At 44.9% G+C, this 23,257-nt stretch overlaps 1 protein-coding gene across 4 annotated transcripts in view; it reads right to left on the bottom strand.

Moving 5' to 3' along the window:
• Positions 1-4,920: 4,920 nt before the first annotated feature.
• LOC110509516 (metal transporter CNNM4) overlaps positions 4,921-23,257 on the bottom strand; it is a 38,453-nt gene continuing 20,116 nt past the window's right edge. Inside the window, exons 5-8 of one of the 4 annotated variants that reach the window (XM_036967432.1) lie at positions 13,064-13,160; positions 10,310-10,399; positions 6,142-6,317; positions 4,921-5,561 (exon numbers count right to left, since the gene is read on the bottom strand). In XM_036967432.1, the coding sequence (XP_036823327.1) occupies positions 4,947-5,561; positions 6,142-6,317; positions 10,310-10,399; positions 13,064-13,160 (978 nt within the window). In that variant the 3' untranslated portion in view covers positions 4,921-4,946. Of the gene's footprint in view, positions 5,562-6,141; positions 9,375-10,309; positions 10,400-13,063; positions 13,161-23,257 lie in introns of those variants that run through there. The other 3 variants (XM_036967434.1, XM_036967436.1, XM_036967435.1) reach the window with 3 other exon arrangements.

The following is a 23,257-nucleotide window of genomic DNA, read 5'->3' as shown; positions in this document are numbered from 1 at the left end:
CGCCCACGGAGGCTCTGCGAGCCACACAGCGCTCAGAGAAAAACTGGCTCCCTTTTGACGCCATTTTGGGGAGAAAGGACATTGGTTTAGTGTCATCCGCAGCTCTCATTCAGAGCCACAATGGACGCACTTTCCTCGCAAACTAAACCCACCTTCTCAGAAATTAACCAATGAGAGTCCATGGCTGATGACATCCAATGGGTGCAGGGAAAATTAGTATCGTGCCACGCCCATCTTTGTTTGAGAGTCTTGAAAACAAGTCAAATTTAAAGGGTCTTCGTCAATATTCCTTGACGCATAATTGAGATTACTTAGGCAGCCTAACGACTTTGTAACTACCCATTTGCTGGGCTTTTTTTTTGTTTTCCTTCGTTTGATGGACATTGTTATCATCAGCTTTGTTCTGTGCATTGAAAACACAGATCCAGGATCAGTTTACCCTCCCTCCCTAAATCCTAACCTCAACTATTCTGGGGAGGGCGCACACAATTTACACAGACCAGCACCTACTAGGGACAAAGTCATCATACTCTGTGCACAGACAGCTCCCTCTGATACATAGCCGTGTACTTTGGGATACATTCACAAGAGAATCCTAAAGAGTCTGGGTCAGTTAAAACATGGTTACTGATGAAGGATTCCCGTGAAGCACCTGTCACTGAGCCAAACTCTGTAGTTACCATGTAACCCAGATGAACACACAGCATGGACATGTGGTGGAAGACTTCTACTGCGCTGCATACTTTGTACCCAACAAACTGAGCTAGATCACTTTGTGCTGTTGTGAAGTCATGCACCACAGAGCATTTTTGTTTACCTTTTGTTACTTAGCCTACTTTGTCACATAGCTCCACTGTTTGCCAACAGTCACTAATCTTTGTGACCTACTGTTGACATTGCAATTGTGGGAAACCTCTGTTTTTGTACATTTGACTCAACTAAAGTGAGAAAAACAGTGAACACAGACAGTCAAATTAAAAGAGCACAGGAGACAGTAGTTTACGTAGAGAAATATAACTCAGGTTTATTAACCCCATGTTGACTTCTTCACAGCTCCCTCCAAAGTCATTATAAAACAGTATGTACACTTTGCTTTAAGTTGAACAACCCCAGGGGTCAGATGAAGTGACAGGCATTTACTCTTCAAATCAACATCCCCCTCCAAAAAAGAAAACAACAGACCGGGAAAAGTCTCTACCACAGAACTTACCGCTGATCAGTCATTAAACATGAGTCATAGTTGTTGAAAACAAGCACTCCAACCCCCAACTTTAATAAATATAACCTTTAGAACTTCATCACTGACCAGCTTCTTGTGGAAGACTCTAGCAGAGAGAGAGAATAGTGTGTGTGCCTGGAGGCCAGACCCGTAGTCTCTGTCAGACTGTTCAGTGTGCGTTTTTACATATGGGGCCGACACTGGACTCGTGTGCTTATCTCTGTCTGAGTAACCTGTATTAGACTGTAGTGTTTATAATCATTGATGCACAAAAACATCCTTCTTGGAGGACAGTGTTCTATTCCATTGTAGGGTTCTGGTTCCCAAGCACCCAGTCTAGCAGTATGGCACCAGCCTGAACCCAGATCTGTTTGTGCCATCTCCTATATAGTAGTTGGCGGAGAGCCCAAACAGATCTGGGACCAGGCTAGTATGGCACCCCTTTGTCTACACAGTGGAAAAGCTGTCCCTGGTCTGAGAATACAGCACCAGAACTCTTAAACCCTCCTCGTTTAGGTCGAATAATCACACTGGGGCTGAGCTAACAACACAGCAGAGCAGAGCCTGGCTGCCAGTTAAGCCTTGCCCTCCCGCCAGGAACCACCCACCAGCTAGAAGGATCTGGACATTAAAAAGAGCTTATAAGACTGTTCAGACCAGCAGTCAAGGAATGTCAATATAACATGACCGGCAGGAGAAGGGAAGAAGTGGGGGTGTGAGGAGAGAGAAGCTGGGGGAGAGGGTAAGGAAAGTAGCAGAGTAGGGAGGAAGAGGAGAGGAAAGAAGAGTGGAAAAGGAAAGGAGATGAAAGAAAGGATGAGTGCTAGTGAAGGGCAAGGTAGCTTATGTTATGACTGGCTAGACCGAACTAACAGCTACATTAACACAGCGGCTGCAATAAATCATGGTCAGAATGCTACTACATGCTACTTCAATGGGGGGGAAAAATGAATTTGAGAGAAAGGTAGAAATGTTCTTTGAGGTCAAAACAGAGCAATAATTTTATTGCTAATACAATATCTTCCAAGTAAAATGACTCAGTGGAAGGAGATAAAAGTTTGTATATCCGGTAAGTATTCTCACAGAGGTTACTTTATACATGTGTTCCATATAGGCATCCCCCCTCTCACTCCCATCACAGATAATATAGTAGACAAATGCCAATGTCTTCACAATATACAGTAGTATTCACAGTAACATAGTACAAGCAGGAAATATATAACAAATCTCTTCCTTCGTCCCAGTAACCCGTTGACAGACATGACTGTCTGTCAAAAACAAAAGCCTGTTTCACATGAGAGAACACAGAACAAAAATGACAGAATATTATTACTTTTCAAATAAATACAACATTTCTAAGTAGTCGAACAACACTTTCATAATCTGACCGTTCTCAGTAGACTAGGACCTTCGCAGCCAACCAGTGGCTAGACTGGGAACTAGACCAGTGGTGTAACGGAACCAGTAAGGCCCAATGCTATGAAGTGACCTATGTGAACCAGCAGTCAGGTCTAGGGTTTTTGTGTGTAGTAGTGTGTAAGGCTGCACCAACCATAGACTTAGAAATCCTAGAATCGACGACCCCATTCAATACCCTGTACGGAGGGGCGTGTGTCCGTTCTATTTATTCCAATTCTAAGGAGGGGATATACTCTTAAAACTCAGGTAGGAACTCGTCCCTGTGGAACAGACCTTACAGAAATTCTTTGGAATAAATACTCAGTTCTCGCTCGTTGTTCTAAAGTGATATTCTTATCAGTGGTATGTATTTACATAGAAATACATGTGTATGTGTACATTCTTTTCCTTCATGTCGACCGTTGCTTGAGTTACTTCATTGTCACTTCATAATATATTTCTAGGGATCAAGATAGGTAGATGATAGCAGCATTATATGTGTGGTCTGCCCTCCACCCAGAGAGAATGCATGGTGAGGGAAACACATGTAGTCATCTCTAAGACAGCACGGCAGGGCACAGTGCGTGTAACAGCTTCATTTATACACACAATAAATCCTACATCAGATTGAATCTGAAGGGTCAATTGTGGATCCCCTGTTTTTGGAATGTCTTTTTGGAGTACCTACAATGTAAATGGTAAGGGAACATTGTGGTGGAGGTGGCGTGCCTTTTTTCATGTCATTAGCAGTGGCAACAACCCCTCACTGATTGTATCATCACACAGTAAAACTCCATTCTAAACTCCACTGTGACATCACACACAAACTCTGAACTCAACTCCATTGTGGCATCACAAAGTGGAATTTTAACTCCACAGTGACATCACCCCTGAAAACAGTGACTTCTATATTCCATTGTGACATCACTCAATAACACTCCAAAGCAACCAATCATGTTAAACCACAGCAACTCAGACACCCAAATGCTAGTCCACTGCTTATTATGTGAAATTATACAAGCAGGAAAATGAGCTAGTATTGTAGTTGAATTGAGCTATGTTCACAAATAGGAAGCTGAGCTAGTATCATAATGAAATTATACAATAATACAAAAGGAAAGAGGAGCTAGTATCATAGTTGAATTGAGCTCTGTTCAGTTAGGTGTGTTTGAGAGTTTGTAGGTTCTGGGGGAGTTGGTTGCAGTACAGTAGAAAAGTCTCTGTTCAGGAGTATCAGTCACAGTACATGGAGTTTTGAGAGTCTTCAACAAAAGAAAAACAATCTATACAATATAAAACATTGACATCAAATAAATCTCAAAATACATAAAAAAGTAATCTGTAATGCAAAATAAATATATTCATATTTAAATAATTAATCATATAATATACTTCACATCTCTGGTTAGGTGGGATCATGGTAAACAAACCCAGCTGTCAGTCAATTAGCCAGCCAACTCCTCCCCTCCAGCAACCCCGCCCTCCACCCCAGCCTGATAGGCCTGACAGGGTCAAGTGGTCATAAACTTTCCGAAATGAGAGACAGCTCAGGAGGTACACACACGAACCGCTACACTCCTGTCAAGCCCGTGTCAACAGGCCCCAAACTCAACAATCTCCTAATACTAAAGTTTTTGGGAAATTGCCATATTTGGAAGAAAGAACAGACACAAAAAAAAATCCCTCCTGAGAATGTTCCATTTGTATTGGAGGGGGGGGTTGAATGTAATTCCCATGGAAACGGAGCATGTGGGAGGGGAGTGGTACAGAAAGTGTTTTAGAGAACACAGGTGCGTGTAGATGAGAGTTCACAGTGAACACTAAGCTAAAATGCATGAATCTCTAAATATCGCTACATTTCTCTTTAAAAACATATTTGCTGTCACTACAGGTCATATTTCTATATTTATTTATACTGACAACCAAAGTGCAGAGAATCAACACATATTATAAACATGCTATACATGGTGGTCTATCTCTCCCTCCTCCCCACCAACAAAGCTGATCCCAGACTGTGCCTGCAGCCACCGTAAAACTGTCAAACACACATTGCACACACACGCACTGAACCGTATGACAGAGACAAGCTGCATCACACACAAGGACCTCTGCACAAGTGTGTAATGCACCAGTGTTGCCCGTCACGCTCTCTCTTCACCCCCATCTTGAGAGGTAGGTGGGCGGATAGGAGGACAGAGACATGAGTATTCCCACAACGCACCTTAGAATCTTCCAGTGCTCCAGTCCACGGCCAACAAAACTTGTGTGTATTCATTTTTTACAAATCTTAACAACCCCCCCCCCCCCCCCCCCCCCACAGGGATTGTTGTCAGATGGTGCTCTCTGTGTGTGCGTGGCTGATGGTGTGCACGTGTGTGTGCATGTGTTGGTGTGTGTGAGGGTGTTGCGTGTGTGTTTGTGGGTAGCTGGGCCTGCGTGTGCCGCTTACGCAGTTTTGCGGCTGCTCAGACAGCAGAGAGGTCTTCTCACCCGGACCATTCTCCCCCGCTTGCCTCGCGGAAGAGGGGGATTTGGGGGGCAGAGAGGTGCAGGGAAGAGGTGGGTGGGGGAGAGAGGAGGTGGAGGGCGGAGGCGGGTGAGTGGTGCGTGCACCCGAGGAGGCAGGAGGAGGTGTTTGAGGAAGAGGGGTGCCTTTGGTGGGAGGAGGGGTGGATTGAGGCAGGGCCGGGCGGGGGTTGACTTGAGTGGGGGTGGTGGTTTGGGGTAAGGGGGTACGGCTGGTGGGAGGGGGGGTGGGATGGGGGAGAGCAAGGGGGCGCTTGAAAGGTGTGGTGGCCAGGGGGAGGGGGGTGCGGGGAGGGGCTGGTGGGGTGATGGGGAGCGCAGAGGTGCTGTCCAGACGGGGGTGGCTGCCCTCGGGGGACTGGGGGGTGCTGTCCAGCCTCGACGCCAGCAGACCATTCTGGTACTGAGAACGAGTGATCTGAGGAGAGGAAAAACAAGGATATGAGAGAGACAGCAAAGCGTGCTTTGAGAGAGTATGGCGTCATGGTATAAGAGGTAATGAACAGCCAATCATCATCACAGGGACAACCCAGGGTGCACTGGTCCTCAGAGATGTAACACTCCCTCTACTTTGAATGCATTTTTTCCTGCAAAAGGTGGGTAAACGCTCCTGCAAAATAAAAAAGCTGCATAAACAGCGTTTACGTGTGCTTACCCTCCACTACACCACTGCTGGCCATTCAGTTGGGCTGGTAAAAGGCTTCTCAGCAGAGCTGAATAGTGGGCTGAATAGTGGGCTGAAATGTCTGGGCTAATTTCTGAAATATTTCAGGTCACCGTTTCATTACATGGGTCCGTCTTAGATGATTGTAAACAAGAATTTGGCGACTGGCGGCGTCACTCTGGCGAGAGAGTTTGTCACCTTAACGGCTTACAATTTCTGCAGCACAGGCATTTGAAAAGTCACTTTTTAACAAAACTGTAGAAATAGGGCCTTTTCCCATTGTAGTTTTTCCATGGCACTGGCAGGGGTTAGAGGTTAAAGGTGAGTGTGTTACCTTGACATATTGCAGGTCAGTGAGAGCCCGTACGTAGAAGTCTGGTGTGTACTGGCAGGCGGTGAGCTGCGTGTTGCTAGCAGTTACTGAGCCGCATTCTCCGGAAGCGCCACGCTCAGTGCAGCTTAGCGACGCAGAGCGGTTCAGACCGCTCGCGTGAGTAGGAGAACGGAACTCTGAGATACGGAGAGGGAGAGACAGGGTGAGCTGGAGATAACCCACACACACGAAGTACACAAACACGCACATTCCCACGGGCACACACAGTACATAAACACACACATGCACATTCAGGCGCACACAGAACAGTGAATTAAAGCAAATAACATGAAAAGAGAATGAGATTGTCCATTGATGGGGTAGACAGTAGGAGGATATGATTATAGTGAGAGCAGCCAGAGCAACATAAACAGTATTTGGCACGGCTGGCAGCAACGACAGAGACATTAAGTTAATGAAAAACACTACAGCATGGTTTGGATCACTAGATGGATACTGGCGGTTAGTGAACATGCAACACGTGCCGTCACACCTACAGTGCCATGAAAACGTGGACAAATAACATTTTGATACTTTTATTTCAGAAACCAAGTTATGCAACACCCAACGCCCCTGTGTGAAAAGCAGTTGCTCCATCTTACAGAGGGAGAATCTCAGGCACTAGGTGCATGGTTTGAAGTGAAAGTACAGCAAGACAACGATCAAAATCACACACGCAAGTCTGCATCAGAATGGCTGAATATTTTGTTCTGTTTTGGAATGAACTAGTCAAAGTCCAGACCGAGCCGGGTACAGACCCTTTGCACACTCTTGGCATTCTCTCAACTAGCTTCATGAGGTAGACACCTCGAATGCATGCGTGTCCAAACTTTTGACTGGTACTGGAGGCGTGAGACTGATCGGCAACTTCAGGAAGCGTTTGGTTGCAGCCATTGTAGATAAAGATGGCACAACCAGTTCACTGAGTGTAAGGGTACAACAACTTCAGGAAGCGTTTGGTTGCAGCCATTGTAGATAAAGATGGCACAACCAGTTCACTGAGTGTAAGGGTACAACAACTTCAGGAAGCGTTTGGTTGCAGCCATTGTAGATAAAGATGGCACAACCAGTTCACTGAGTGTAAGGGTACAACAACTTCAGGAAGCGTTTGGTTGCAGCCATTGTAGATAAAGATGGCACAACCAGTTCACTGAGTGTAAGGGTACAACAACTTCAGGAAGCGTTTGGTTGCAGCCATTGTAGATAAAGATGGCACAACCAGTTCACTGAGTGTAAGGGTACAACAACTTCAGGAAGCGTTTGGTTGCAGCCATTGTAGATAAAGATGGCACAACCAGTTCACTGAGTGTAAGGGTACAACAACTTCAGGAAGCGTTTGGTTGCAGCCATTGTAGATAAAGATGGCACAACCAGTTCACTGAGTGTAAGGGTACAACAACTTCAGGAAGCGTTTGGTTGCAGCCATTGTAGATAAAGATGGCACAACCAGTTCACTGAGTGTAAGGGTACAACAACTTCAGGAAGCGTTTGGTTGCAGCCATTGTAGATAAAGATGGCACAACCAGTTCACTGAGTGTAAGGGTACAACAACTTCAGGAAGCGTTTGGTTGCAGCCATTGTAGATAAAGATGGCACAACCAGTTCACTGAGTGTAAGGGTACAACAACTTCAGGAAGCGTTTGGTTGCAGCCATTGTAGATAAAGATGGCACAACCAGTTCACTGAGTGTAAGGGTACAACAACTTTTCACACAGCGGCATTGGGTGTCGCATAAGTTAAACAAGTATCACCATGTTGTGTTATTTGTTCACTCAGGTTCCCTTTATCTAAAATGAGGTTTTGGTTGTAGATCTGATAAAAATATGTTAAAATCGAGAATGTTTGAAAGGGGGCAAATAGTTTTCACGGCATTGTACACACAGCGATGCAAATGTATACACACAGCATCACAGAGAGCAACAGGTATATGCACAACACAGCAACACAAACGTATGCACACCCAAAGATGAAGGTTGAGTATGATTGGTGATTACAGAGGAGGGTGGGGTTAAATTATGATTATATGCTGGGAGGGAGGGATTTTATCAGGTGCCAGGCTTCCCCATATCACATCAAGGATAGGGGGTGATGGGGACCAATCAACAGCCAGGATCAGGAGAAATGGCATTATGGCAACCAATCAACGATGGTTCTATGCTTAACCAAGTCACCTGTGGGCGTTTTGGTGTTCCTGAGCGTTCACCGTGGCTCAGAGATTGGCTCGCCAGGCATGCCATGCAAATGAGGCTCTGATTGGCATGGGGGGAATTGGGGGGTCGTAACTGTGTATGAGTGCTTGTGGTTGGGTAAGTTGGGGTTAAGGAGTGTGTAGTGAGTGATGCATGCCCTGTTCCAATTTTGACCCCTAGCTCGTTCCTTCTAGGCACACATCTAAAAACATTGGATAGATATTGACAAATTGGTAATAGTATCACCGTGTCTTTTGGTAGGCTGGGTTGAACTGTCATCCTATTGCCTATGCTCTTTTCAGATCTAGTGCCTAGGGGAAGGGGTTAGGGAACTATATGGTACAGGAAGTAGTGAGTGGGTCAGAAGTAGTTTGGTGATTTCTGTGAAGTGAGTGAGTAGTGACCATAGAACTCTAATTCTATGCTAGTGACAGGATCAGGTAGTCGCACAAGATACAGTAGAAGATGCCTTTAACCACAGACCTAGTATCAGATTACCCAAAATGTAACCAATGCGGTAATAAGGAAACATCTGACCCTGGACCAGTGGTTAGGGCAACTAGTAGGGGTTAGAGGTCAGATATCAGAAGTAGTGCCGTGGAGCAGAGTGGCTCCACCTAGAGCCCCATCCAGCAAGTTTCTTCCTTCCTCCTCTATTCCTCCTCTTCCTCAGTCGGTACTGTAGAGTCCAGCTCTGCCACAGGTCTGAAGAAATTATCTGACGATAATGTTTCCTTCCTTCCTTCTTTCTTTCCCTCCATCCTTCCTTCCTTCCTTCCTTCCTTCCTTCCTTCCTTCCATGTCACTGGTGAAAGCAGTACTGAGGAAACCAGATCAGTGAGTATTCCAAGGAAGAGACCAAGGAAGGAAGGAAAGAAAGGAAGAAAGGAAAGACGCATAATATGCATGTAACTTCATCTTAACCCTTACCTTATTGGAACAGGGCCTGTCAACTGAGTGACGTTGTCCCAGGCTGCTCTGCTCTGCCCTGTCCTGTCCTGCTGACTGAGGACAAACCCACTGATGTGACCTGATGTGGCATACAATCTGTCAAAAGCACATAGGGCTCAGCTGCCATCATCAGCAGTCATCGGCCGAGTAAGAACTGCAAGTAGAACCTCACCACATCACTCAGTCACTAAGAGAGAGACCACTGCAGAGCACCGGCTTTTCCACCAACCTATTAATTCAATACCATCCAACTCCACCAGAGGGTATAGTGGAGCGTAAATCAGCAATAAATAGTATTAGACGCAAAAATTAGGCTAACTATACACTATTAGCTAGGATTAGCGCAGCTGACTCATCTCGAGCGGCATTCAACGTTTAACCATTACGGTCCTGTGAGTCGTCAAACCAGTGACATTAAGTGAAACAATAACGAGTGCAGTGTTTAACCGGGCTACTGTGAGTCGGCTATCGAGTTCTGGAGGAGAGCGTTGTAGAGCAGGATTTCCCAAGCCGGTTTAAATAATCAAAGCTTGATGATGAGTTGGTTATTTGAACCAGCTGTGCAGTGCTAGGGCATAAACCAAAACGTGCCCCCAGGGGGGGGGCCCCAGAACCGAGTATGGGAAACTCTGCTCTAACTAATGCTCTCGGTAGCCAACTCACAGTAAGGCCTGATTAGATTAGGCTTTGCACCCTTTGGTTTCGAAAGGGAATAAATACAAACACAGAATGAGAGAAGAATAAAATCTTGGAAGGTAAGAGTAGAACGTTTTCCTATTTTATTCTACTTCAGAGAAAAGTCTTGGTATAACTGACCCTAAATGTAAAGTATTGATATTCCAGTGGATCTGCCTATCAGGTTGTACTTGCTGGAGCAGGGCTCTGAAGAAGAGGATGATGGGAGGGAAACAAAAAAGGTGATCTTGGCATAAAAAGTGGCCCCTCCCTCCCTCATGTTACCCCTCCCCTCGGGGTGGTTGGTTCTTTACCTGGGAAGCGAGAGAACAGAGAGAATCTCTTTAAAGAGAGACGTCGTGGAGGAGGGGACGCCACTGATGGGGAGAGAGGGGGAGTTACGGCTGAGCGAAGGGTGGGAGAAGGGGGAGAGAGAAAGACGCTCTCGTTTAATCATCGATAGGCAGTAATAGCACTGTAGGGTGCCCTGAAGACACAAACCTTTCTCCTTCAGAGCACATTGACATTTTCACCTCAATACATCATTTAGTGAACCATTCACTGAGGCTGTGTCCAAAATGGCACTCCATTCCCTATTATAGTGCACTACTTTTGGCCAGGATTAGCCACATAAGGCTATGGCATAAAGTAGTGCACTACATAGGGGATAGGATGCAATTTCAGATTCGCCACGGGTGACTCGTCATTTTCACAGGTCAACGAAGGCCTGCTGTCGGATTGGAGGGGGCAGATAGCCCAATGGGAGGGGCGTAACTGAGTGACATCAGACGCTGACATGAGTTGGACAGTTTGACACATGTAGGCAGTAGTACAGTACACATCATATAGCGCATGCACACACACATTACATAGATGCTGCGCACACAAAGCACAGAGAAGACTAGCACAGAGAAGACTATCACAGAGAAGACTATCACAGAGAAGACTATCACAGAGAAGACTATCACAGAGAGAGAAAGAGAGAACCAGTTTGTCATCCAACTGTAATCTTATGATTTAACATTTAAAAGGCTTTTGAAAACCAGAACCTACTCTGCTCATGCCTGCATGTGTAGCACCATCTACAGAGGTACTACACTACTGGCAACATTGAAAGCTCACCTCCAACCATTTCTATGACATTAGCTTCCGAGTGCTGCTGCGGTCTAAGGCACGAAGAGTCACTACAGACACCCTGGTTTGATTCCACGCTGTTTCACAACCGGCCGTGATTGGGAGTCCCATAGGGCGGCATACAATTGGCCCAGCGTCGTCCAGGTTTGGCCGTCATTGTAAATAAGAATTTGTTCTTAATGGACTTGCCTAGTCAAATAACATATTTCAGAGCAGCTATGGCTGCTAGTCATACTGGTATCTGACCACTAGGTGTCATCAGCGTCTCTAAAGCATCTTGACTTCTTTCTCCTATTTAAACTTCTAGAGCGAAAGTGTCCTGTCCTGGGACTAAACACTGCTCTCTGTATCCAAATGTGTGTGTGTGACATCCATTACACACACACCCACACTACAGTTCCAGCACTGTGGCATCATCCTCCAGCCAACTAAGCTCTCTCAGATATGCACACACCCCAATCATTGGCGCACACACACACACACACACAAACACCTTGTTCTTTATAGGTGACACTAGGGCTGTGGCGATCACAAAATTGAAATCTACTATCCTCCATAGTACAAAAACTGACCTATTCTATTCTGTGCGAGAAATATTCCAAACTGGGACAGTTGTGGGATACGATAGATCCCACATGAATACAACCACTAGCGTCAAAAACCCTTTTTAAAGTAATGAGGCAAACGCAACAGAACAGAACGTTTAGCTTAAAATGTTGATAGACTAATAGTTTATTTCCTCACATTATAAGCACAGCAATGTGCTCACACAGCAGTAAGTTATAAGCAGGAATGTTCCATTAGCGGGAAAACGCCATTATCAATGTCATGCTTTTATCATAAATGTGTACTTTTATGGTGAAAACCATCTTCCCCAAACTCGAAACTCACACGCTGCTTATGTATGCCCTTGTAAATCGGATTAATTTGCTTAATATTGAGAAGTTATTTGGCCACTTCAGTTGTGATAGAAACCTTAACAAAAACATACAGGCCTATGGGCCAGGCTACATGAGGTGTGCGACTATGATTCGAAAAAGTCGCAAAAATATAGGTAATATTGTCACCCATCAGATTATTCTTGATCTTGTCTTTAAATATACTAAATAATATGTGGGAAATTTGGCCTAGCCTATAGAAAGCTGATGGGATCCTCCCACCCTTTAACAAAAGGCATTTACTCTGTTTCTCTGGGAATTGCATAGCCTATAGAAACGTTGCGCAACTTGAACTCATGGGCTCTCTCAGTCTTTGATTAGATTTTTGATTACATTTGCACTGATATCAGAGTGATTAGAGGGACAATAGAGTGCGAAGTATCAGGCAGTTAGCAAGTTTGGTAGGCCACTAATGTCCATCAGCAGCATCAGAGCTTGGAGAAGCCTAGCAACCGTGACCGAATGGTCACGTGGAATTTGATTCGCCGGTGTGGCGGTAATACGGTCACCGCAACAGCCCTTAGGTAACAGCGGTGTACGTTTGTCTTCCTGTTTATTACATCAGCTGTAGATCACGTCTGTCTGTTGGATCTCCTAAAACCTAAGTGATTACACACCCTCACCTACTTGGGAGCTAACACACATTTCATTGTGAGCTGTGCACAGTGCTAGTTGAGCATTTCCCCCATCCCTTCTGGTGTGTGGGTGTTTGAGTTGAGCATTTCTGGATGTTGGTCAGCGAAGCTGGTGTTTCAGGAATAAAAATTGAAGGCCGAAATGCTGAAGACCAGAAACACTATCTGACTGAAACAAGTTTAGACAGAGGCAAGCGCACCGAAAGTTATCACATTGTTTGTGCATGTGTGTATGAGAGAGAAAGGGGGAGAAAGAGAGAGCGTCTGTGTGTGTGTGTGTGTGTATCTCTGTACCAGTGTTTACGTGCATTGCTTGTGTCTGTGGTCTGATCATATATCAATTACGTGTGTGTGCGCTCACCCAGTGATGGTGAGCTAAGAGCCATGACTCCATAGTAGGAGAAGGGTCCTGTCTCAAACTTCATGTTCTCGTTTCCAGCCTCCACCTCCACTCGCCCCTGAGGAACACACACAGAGTTTCAAAGCAATTTTCACACTTTGACTTGTGCTGTGAACAAAAAGTAAACCAATGAAATAAAGATACATAGCCACACACTGATGAGTACTTTGACATACATTAACACACACACACTGATGAGTAGTTTGACATACATTAACACACACACACTGATGAGTAGTTTGACATACATTAACACACACACTGATGAGTAGTGACATACATTAACACACACACACTGATGAGTAGTGACATACATTAACACACACACTGATGAGTAGTTTGACATACATTAACACACACACTGATGAGTAGTGACATACATTAACACACACACACTGATGAGTAGTGACATACATTAACACACACACTGATGAGTAGTGACATACATTAACACACTGATGAGTAGTGACATACATTAACACACACACTGATGAGTAGTTTGACATACATTAACACACACTGATGAGTAGTGACATACATTAACACACACACTGATGAGTAGTGACATACATTAACACACACTGATGAGTAGTTTGACATACATTAACACACACACTGATGAGTAGTGACATACATTACAAGAGCATTCATCAGTGTGCAGGTATTTACCTTTATTTCACATACACACAGATCTCAGTCGGACAAAGTGAACACACAGAGATGCAGCGTTTCTACTGCTTCAGTGGTGTTGTCTCTATCTACTATGTTTCTTCATGCTGTGTTAGCACTGATCTAGCCACAAAGGCCCGAATCCTAACTCTTGACATCAATGCACGATTTTATGCAGTCGTCAAGTTAAGCCTGATCATCTGACCAGGAATATTATGATTCTACTTCTACTGCTAATGTTGTCTGATCTATCTGCTACGTTTCTATGACTGAGCCTTCCTACCAAGGTAAAAGAGAACCCTGGCGGTCTCATCAATATTATATCACAGTGCAGGTGTGCATGCTGAGGTTCCAGTGTCTCTCTCTCACACACACAAACACAAATGTCAATGTGCCCTGGCAAAACACATCCCAATAACCCCCAACAGATGACACATACACACACAACCGAACCGTGCACACACACCTTCCTGAATGGTGAAACCAGAGCAACTGTGCTCATGTTGCTGTATCTGCACAGTGTCACCTTGGGTGTCGTCAACAAAACAACACAGAATTGTATTTGATTTATTTCCACACGGTCGGGCTTCGTCTCCTGGTATCATAAACACACATCAGACATGGAAGAATGTGTAGAATTGCAGAAAATGAGCTTTAAAACTACAAAATGTCCACACCCCTCTTGTTGGCTATGAGAACAGTTTGGGGTCGCATGGGATGCGAGGTGGAGGTTTGTCACTACACCGATAAATGACATTATCCATCCGGACCTGTGTCACCAAGGAAGTGTGTGACTGGACCTTCTCAAATACTTCAGATTCAGGTCAACTTTATTATCCCAACACGAAAACCGAAAACACAGGAACCACACAACAGAATTCATTCAAAGTGCCATAGCTACACATTTAAAAGTGAAAGTGCAATATGCTGTATACTCGAGGGATCAACAGACTATTATACAGCCTAATGGCTGTGGGAAAATAAAGTCCCCATATCTATCGGTTTTGATTTTCTTTTTAAGAAAGCCTTGTCCGGCTGCTGCTGTGACTGAGTTTTCAGTGAAGGGGATCTGTCCTGTAAAATGCTTTCCAAGTTTTAGGAGGTTTGTGTACAGGTTGATGGCTGATTCTTGATCGATACCAATTATCCTTCCCGCTGTCTTAATCAAGCGCTGAAGCTGGACTTGGTCTTGTTTCCAAACATGCATATCAGACCAAAAGGACAGCACACTCTGGAGGACAGATTTACAGAACATTTGTAAGATATGGCGGTTCGACATTAAAACGGTTCAGTTTGCTTAGAAAAACATTATCTGTTGCAATTTCTTTATCTTTGCAAAGGCACAGTCCTTGCATTTCAGCTTGTCTATTTGGATTCCCAGGTACTTTTATGTGGTCACTCTAAAATCAGCGGATTTCCCATTGTTCTTCGTAGCAGGTGGTGGAGTTGTGTTCCTTCTGAAATCTATTTCCATCTCTTTCATTTTCTTAACGAATATTTCAAGGAAACTATTCAAGGAAAATTGTAATCCACTTGATCAGTAGAGAGCTGACTCCCAAAATCACCAGCTTATCCACCAGTAGGTGGTGTTGGACGGTGTTAAACGCGCTACTGAAGTCAATGAACACATTTTCACTAGGCTATTTGCCTTTTCTAAATGTTCGTAGATATTGTTCAGCTTGACCAGTAGCTCATCGTCAACACCCATAGAGGCACGGTAGGCGAATTGGTTTGGTTCTAATTGGGATGGGAGACCAGAGAGAATTTGTTTTTCAACTACTTTCTAAAACATTTTCATTAGGTACAGATCTTTTCAGGTGTTGGGACAATCAGTAGACTTTTTCCATAAAGACTGGAATTCTCCCACAGTTCAGTGACAGCTGGAACGGTAATGCGAGCTGGTCTGCGCATGCCTGAACTGCCTTGCTGCTGACGCCGTCTGGAACATATGATTTTCGTTTGCTTTTGACACGTTGAAAGTATTGCTTGACGTCATTCAGAGAGATCTGTACATCAACAGCTGGTATGCTGTCTATACTGTCCAAGGCCACTTTCTGCTGCGATGTAAAATCACAAGTCAAACCTACAATTGAAACTGTTCAAATCAATTGCAAAAGCAAAGGTCATTTCGATGGTCACACAATGTCTCATTGGTTTGTGGCCTGTGATGGTTTGTGGCCTGTGATGGTTTGTGGCCTGTGATGGTTTGTGGCCCTTGCCAGCCTTTCCTACTGTCCTTGAAAAGGTTTTCTAAATGTGTCTTTGTATGCTGCCTTGCACTGATTTAAGCACTTGTTTTTTGGCAGAGGAGCTCTTTTAATTCCTGAGTTACTACCCACGGTTTATTATTGGGGAAGATGTTGACTTTCTTTTTAGAAATAACGAGATCCTCACAGAAACGGATATCCTCTGAGACAGTATGCGCTGCCTCGTCCAGGTCATTGGTGCTGTCCGTCAGGGCCACCCAGTCAGTGGACTCAAAACAGTCCTGGAGGGCTTCAGTAGCTGGGATGAGCTGAACCATGTTATGATCTGAACCCCTAAGATTGGGTAGCGCCTTGGAAAAATACGCACCTGGGATGTTACCATAAGAGGTCCAGGCAGGCTTCATTTCAGGTAGGACATGTAACATATTGCTGATATGTTGGTTAAAGTTCTCTGTGGTTAGCTTTACTGCTTCAGGTGACTCTGTCTCAGCCTGGGATACAAGGTCATGAATAACATTGGCAGCTATTTGAGTGTCAGCGGAGAGGGCTATGTAAACAATAAATAGCACTTGAGTACCCCTGGTCTATGTGTTGATGTATCGTCTGTGTGTATTGTGGTAGGCTGTGGTATGTACACTTGTAGTGCCTTGCCCTTTCTCAGAAGAGATTAAAACTTGGCACAATTACACACACTGACAGCCATGCTGAAATGACTGATTACCCAGGGCCGTTTAAGACTCATCGCCCCGATCTCTTCCCCAGGGTGATCTGGGTAATCCCCCCGGTGAATCAGCATGGGGTAGTGTGTGTGTGTGTGTGTGAGGGGAGGGTTAACCTTTGCCCGACCGCCATTAAGGGAGCGGAACTCCAGGCTATGATTTAATGATGTGCTCTGTGAGGCAGTGTGTCTGTGGGCTGGGCAAACATACTAGTCTAAACACTGCAGGCTACGGTCTGCAGTCAGAGTGGACTGATGCGTGTGTGTGCCTGATGCAGCATAGCGCTGACTTAAACAGGGATGTGATTCTTGTCTGAATGAGAATGTTGTTCTACAGTTGAAGTCGGAAGTTTACATCCACCTTAGCAAATTACATTTAGGCTCAGTTTTTCACTATTCCTGACATTTAATCCAAGTAAAAATTCTGTTTTAGCCAGTTAGGATTACCACTTTAATTTAAGAATGTGAAATGTCAGAATAATAGTAGAGAGAATGATTTATTTAAGCTTTTATTTCTTTCATCACATTCCCAGTGGGTCAGAAGTTTACATACACTCAATATATTTTCTATAGGATTGAGGTCAGGGCTTTGTGATGGCCACTCCAATACCTTGACTTTGTTGTCCTTAAGCCATTTTGCCACAACTTTGGAAGTATGCTTGGACTCATTGTCCATCTGGAAGACACATTTGCGACCAAGCTTTAACTTCCTGACTAATGTCTTGAGATGTTGCTTCAATATATCCACAATTTCCCCACCTCATGATGCCATCTATTTTGTGAAGTGCACCAGACCCTCCTGCAGCAAAACACCTCCACAAATGATGCTGCCACCCCCGTGCTTCACGGTTGGGATGGTGTTCTTCGGCTTGCAAGCCTCCCCCTTTTTCCTCCAAACATAACAATGATCATTATTGCCAAACAGTTCTATTTTTTGTTTCATCAGACCAGAGGACATTTATCCAAAAAGTACGATCTTTGTCCCTATGTACAGTTGCAAACCGTAGTCTGGATTATTTATGGCGGTTTTGGAGCAGTGGCTTCTTCCTTGCTGAGTTGCCTTTCAGGTTATGTTGATATAGGACTCGTTTTACTGTGGCTATAGATACTTTTGTACCAGTTTCCTCGAGCATCTTCACAAGGTCCTTTGCTGTTGTTCTGGGATTGATTTGCACTTTTCGCACCAAAGTACGTTCATCTCTAGGAGACAAAATGCGTCTCCTTCCTGAGCGGTATGACGGCTGCGTGGTCCCATGGTGTTTATACTAGCGTACTATTGTTTGTACAGATGAACGTGGTACCTTTAGGCGTTTGGAAATTGCTCCCAAGGATGAACAAAGACTTGTGGAGGTCTACAATTGATTTTTCTGAGGTCTTGGCTGATTTCTTTTGATTTTCCCATGATGTCAAGCAAAGAGGCACTGAGTTTGAAGGTTGGCCTTGAAATATATCCACAGGTACACCTCCAATTGACTCAAATTATGTCATTTAGCCTATCAGAAGATTCTAAAGCCATGACATAATTTTCTGGAATTTTCCAAGCTGTTTAAAGGCCCAGTCAACTAGGTGTATGTGAACTTCTGACCCACTGGAATTGTGATACAGTGAATTATGAGTTAAATAATCTGTCCGTAAACAATTGATTGAAAAATTACTTGTCATGCACAAAGTAGATGTCCTAACTGACGCGTGAATTTGTGGAGTGGTTGTAAAACGAGTTTTAATGACTCCAACCTAAGTGTATATAAAGTTCCGACATCAACTGTATTTTCCTCCCCTTTCCAATCCTCCCTCTCTCTCCACTCCTCTTCCCTCTTTCGGTTTCTCCTTACATAAAAGGGATCAATTAGTGAAGAGCAAGTCTGCCCCACAGCTAAGCGTCACACAAGGTCACTTGACACACACACACACACGTAAGCACTTAAATCTGCTTTAAAAAAAAACTGACTGACCTTGGGAAGTTTTGTCAATAACTAATGACATAGGTTGCCCTAAGAGTTATTAGGCAGCTAAAGGTGCTTCTACCAAATATTAACTCTGGGGTGTGAAGACATACGCAATCAAGACCTCTTCGTTATCTTATTTTTAATTCATTCATTTCTCTTTCACTTTGAAATATGTGAAGTAGATCCGTACAAAAAACCCCATCAACAAATGAATCCCTTTCAGAAAAATCTGAACACTGTACAACAAAGGATGTGTAGACTTTCACTAGGCTCTGTACATTGTGCTGTACACTTAAACAGTAGGCTGAGTCACACCAAAGGACCCACACAGCTGAGCCTAATTCACAGTCAAGAAGTCTGTGGCTGTGCCTGAATACCCGTACTTGCGTTCTAAATAGTAGAGATGATGGGTATGCGAAAATATAACATACTTTAAGAGTACGTGAAATTTCAAAAATGTTTTATGCTTTAAAGGATTTCATATATTTTGGCTTGTCATCTAGTAGAACTTTCTGCACACTATTGAGGAAGAGAATCGTCTTGAGACCCGCTGATAATCAGATATGGTGACGAGCTTTACCAGAATGAACGAATGGCAGGAATCAATGCAATTACGCATTAGATGATGAATTCTCAGTATGGCTGAGTAGTATGTTGATATTTGTTAATTAGGTTTGCCTCTCTGGTAGATGTAGAGGTGTGTGAGAGAGAGGGACAGTAATGGGTACCTGCAGTATGAGTATGAAGTAGTCGACAGGTTTGCCTCTCTGGTAGATGTAGAGGTGTAGAGGTGTGTGAGAGAGAGGGACAGTAATGGGTACCTGCAGTATGAGTATGAAGTAGTCGACAGGTTTGCCTCTCTGGTAGATGTAGAGGTGTAGAGGTGTGTGAGAGAGAGGGACAGTAATGGGTACCTGCAGTATGAGTATGAAGTAGTCGACAGGTTTGCCTCTCTGGTAGATGTAGAGGTGGAGGTGTGTGAGAGAGAGGGACAGTAATGGGTACCTGCAGTATGAGTATGAAGTAGTCGACAGGTTTGCCTCTCTGGTAGATGTAGAGGTGGAGGTGTGTGAGAGAGAGGGACAGTAATGGGTACCTGCAGTATGAGTATGAAGTAGTCGACAGGTTTGCCTCTCTGGTAGATGTAGAGGTGTAGAGGTGTGTGAGAGAGAGGGACAGTAATGGGTACCTGCAGTATGAGTATGAAGTAGTCGACAGGTTTGCCTCTCTGGTAGATGTAGAGGTGTAGAGGTGTGTGAGAGAGAGGGAGAGTAATGGGTACCTGCAGTATGAGTATGAAGTAGTCGACAGGTTTGCCTCTCTGGTAGATGTAGAGGTGTAGAGGTGTGTGAGAGAGAGGGACAGTAATGGGTACCTGCAGTATGAGTATGAAGTAGTCGACAGGTTTGCCTCTCTGGTAGATGTAGAGGTGTAGAGGTGTGTGAGAGAGAGGGACAGTAATGGGTACCTGCAGTATGAGTATGAAGTAGTCGACAGGTTTGCCTCTCTGGTAGATGTAGAGGTGGAGGTGTGTGAGAGAGAGGGAGAGTAATGGGTACCTGCAGTATGAGTATGAAGTAGTCGACAGGTTTGCCTCTCTGGTAGATGTAGAGGTGTAGAGGTGTGTGAGAGAGAGGGACAGTAATGGGTACCTGCAGTATGAGTATGAAGTAGTCGACAGGTTTGCCTCTCTGGTAGATGTAGAGGTGTGTGAGAGAGAGGGACAGTAATGGGTACCTGCAGTATGAGTATGAAGTAGTCGACAGGTTTGCCTCTCTGGTAGATGTAGAGGTGTAGAGGTGTGTGAGAGAGAGGGACAGTAATGGGTACCTGCAGTATGAGTATGAAGTAGTCGACAGGTTTGCCTCTCTGGTAGATGTAGAGGTGTGTGAGAGAGAGGGACAGTAATGGGTACCTGCAGTATGAGTATGAAGTAGTCGACAGGTTTGCCTCTCTGGTAGATGTAGAGGTGGAGGTGTGTGAGAGAGAGGGACAGTAATGGGTACCTGCAGTATGAGTATGAAGTAGTCGACAGGTTTGCCTCTCTGGTAGATGTAGAGGTGGAGGTGTGTGAGAGAGAGGGACAGTAATGGGTACCTGCAGTATGAGTATGAAGTAGTCGACAGGTTTGCCTCTCTGGTAGATGTAGAGGTGGAGGTGTGTGAGAGAGAGGGACAGTAATGGGTACCTGCAGTATGAGTATGAAGTAGTCGACAGGTTTGCCTCTCTGGTAGATGTAGAGGTGTAGAGGTGTGTGAGAGAGAGGGACAGTAATGGGTACCTGCAGTATGAGTATGAAGTAGTCGACAGGTTTGCCTCTCTGGTAGATGTAGATGTAGAGGTGTGTGAGAGAGAGGGACAGTAATGGGTACCTGCAGTATGAGTATGAAGTAGTCGACAGGTTTGCCTCTCTGGTAGATGTAGAGGTGTGTGAGAGAGAGGGACAGTAATGGGTACCTGCAGTATGAGTATGAAGTAGTCGACAGGTTTGCCTCTCTGGTAGATGTAGAGGTGTAGAGGTGTGTGAGAGAGAGGGACAGTAATGGGTACCTGCAGTATGAGTATGAAGTAGTCGACAGGTTTGCCTCTCTGGTAGATGTAGAGGTGGAGGTGTGTGAGAGAGAGGGACAGTAATGGGTACCTGCAGTATGAGTATGAAGTAGTCGACAGGTTTGCCTCTCTGGTAGATGTAGAGGTGTAGAGGTGTGTGAGAGAGAGGGACAGTAATGGGTACCTGCAGTATGAGTATGAAGTAGTCGACAGGTTTGCCTCTCTGGTAGATGTAGAGGTGTAGAGGTGTGTGAGAGAGAGGGACAGTAATGGGTACCTGCAGTATGAGTATGAAGTAGTCGACAGGTTTGCCTCTCTGGTAGATGTAGAGGTGTAGAGGTGTGTGAGAGAGAGGGACAGTAATGGGTACCTGCAGTATGAGTATGAAGTAGTCGACAGGTTTGCCTCTCTGGTAGATGTAGAGGTGTAGAGGTGTGTGAGAGAGAGGGACAGTAATGGGTACCTGCAGTATGAGTATGAAGTAGTCGACAGGTTTGCCTCTCTGGTAGATGTAGAGGTGGAGGTGTGTGAGAGAGAGGGACAGTAATGGGTACCTGCAGTATGAGTATGAAGTAGTCGACAGGTTTGCCTCTCTGGTAGATGTAGAGGTGTAGAGGTGTGTGAGAGAGAGGGACAGTAATGGGTACCTGCAGTATGAGTATGAAGTAGTCGACAGGTTTGCCTCTCTGGTAGATGTAGAGGTGGAGGTGTGTGAGAGAGAGGGACAGTAATGGGTACCTGCAGTATGAGTATGAAGTAGTCGACAGGTTTGCCTCTCTGGTAGATGTAGAGGTGTAGAGGTGTGTGAGAGAGAGGGACAGTAATGGGTACCTGCAGTATGAGTATGAAGTAGTCGACAGGTTTGCCTCTCTGGTAGATGTAGAGGTGTAGAGGTGTGTGAGAGAGAGGGACAGTAATGGGTACCTGCAGTATGAGTATGAAGTAGTCGACAGGTTTGCCTCTCTGGTAGATGTAGAGGTGTGTGAGAGAGAGGGACAGTAATGGGTACCTGCAGTATGAGTATGAAGTAGTCGACAGGTTTGCCTCTCTGGTAGATGTAGAGGTGTGTGAGAGAGAGGGACAGTAATGGGTACCTGCAGTATGAGTATGAAGTAGTCGACAGGTTTGCCTCTCTGGTAGATGTAGAGGTGTAGAGGTGTGTGAGAGAGAGGGAGAGTAATGGGTACCTGCAGTATGAGTATGAAGTAGTCGACAGGTTTGCCTCTCTGGTAGATGTAGAGGTGTGTGAGAGAGAGGGACAGTAATGGGTACCTGCAGTATGAGTATGAAGTAGTCGACAGGTTTGCCTCTCTGGTAGATGTAGAGGTGGAGGTGTGTGAGAGAGAGGGAGAGTAATGGGTACCTGCAGTATGAGTATGAAGTAGTCGACAGGTTTGCCTCTCTGGTAGATGTAGAGGTGTAGAGGTGTGTGAGAGAGAGGGACAGTAATGGGTACCTGCAGTATGAGTATGAAGTAGTCGACAGGTTTGCCTCTCTGGTAGATGTAGAGGTGTAGAGGTGTGTGAGAGAGAGGGACAGTAATGGGTACCTGCAGTATGAGTATGAAGTAGTCGACAGGTTTGCCTCTCTGGTAGATGTAGAGGTGTAGAGGTGTGTGAGAGAGAGGGACAGTAATGGGTACCTGCAGTATGAGTATGAAGTAGTCGACAGGTTTGCCTCTCTGGTAGATGTAGAGGTGTAGAGGTGTGTGAGAGAGAGGGAGAGTAATGGGTACCTGCAGTATGAGTATGAAGTAGTCGACAGGTTTGCCTCTCTGGTAGATGTAGAGGTGGAGGTGTGTGAGAGAGAGGGACAGTAATGGGTACCTGCAGTATGAGTATGAAGTAGTCGACAGGTTTGCCTCTCTGGTAGATGTAGAGGTGGAGGTGTGTGAGAGAGAGGGACAGTAATGGGTACCTGCAGTATGAGTATGAAGTAGTCGACAGGTTTGCCTCTCTGGTAGATGTAGAGGTGTAGAGGTGTGTGAGAGAGAGGGAGAGTAATGGGTACCTGCAGTATGAGTATGAAGTAGTCGACAGGTTTGCCTCTCTGGTAGATGTAGAGG

Source organism: Oncorhynchus mykiss, chromosome Y (genome assembly GCF_013265735.2).
Source record: "Oncorhynchus mykiss isolate Arlee chromosome Y, USDA_OmykA_1.1, whole genome shotgun sequence".
NCBI classification, from domain to species: domain Eukaryota; kingdom Metazoa; phylum Chordata; class Actinopteri; order Salmoniformes; family Salmonidae; genus Oncorhynchus; species Oncorhynchus mykiss.
Note: the sequence above shows the minus strand (reverse complement) of the source record. Positions and strands in the feature narration are given on the sequence as shown.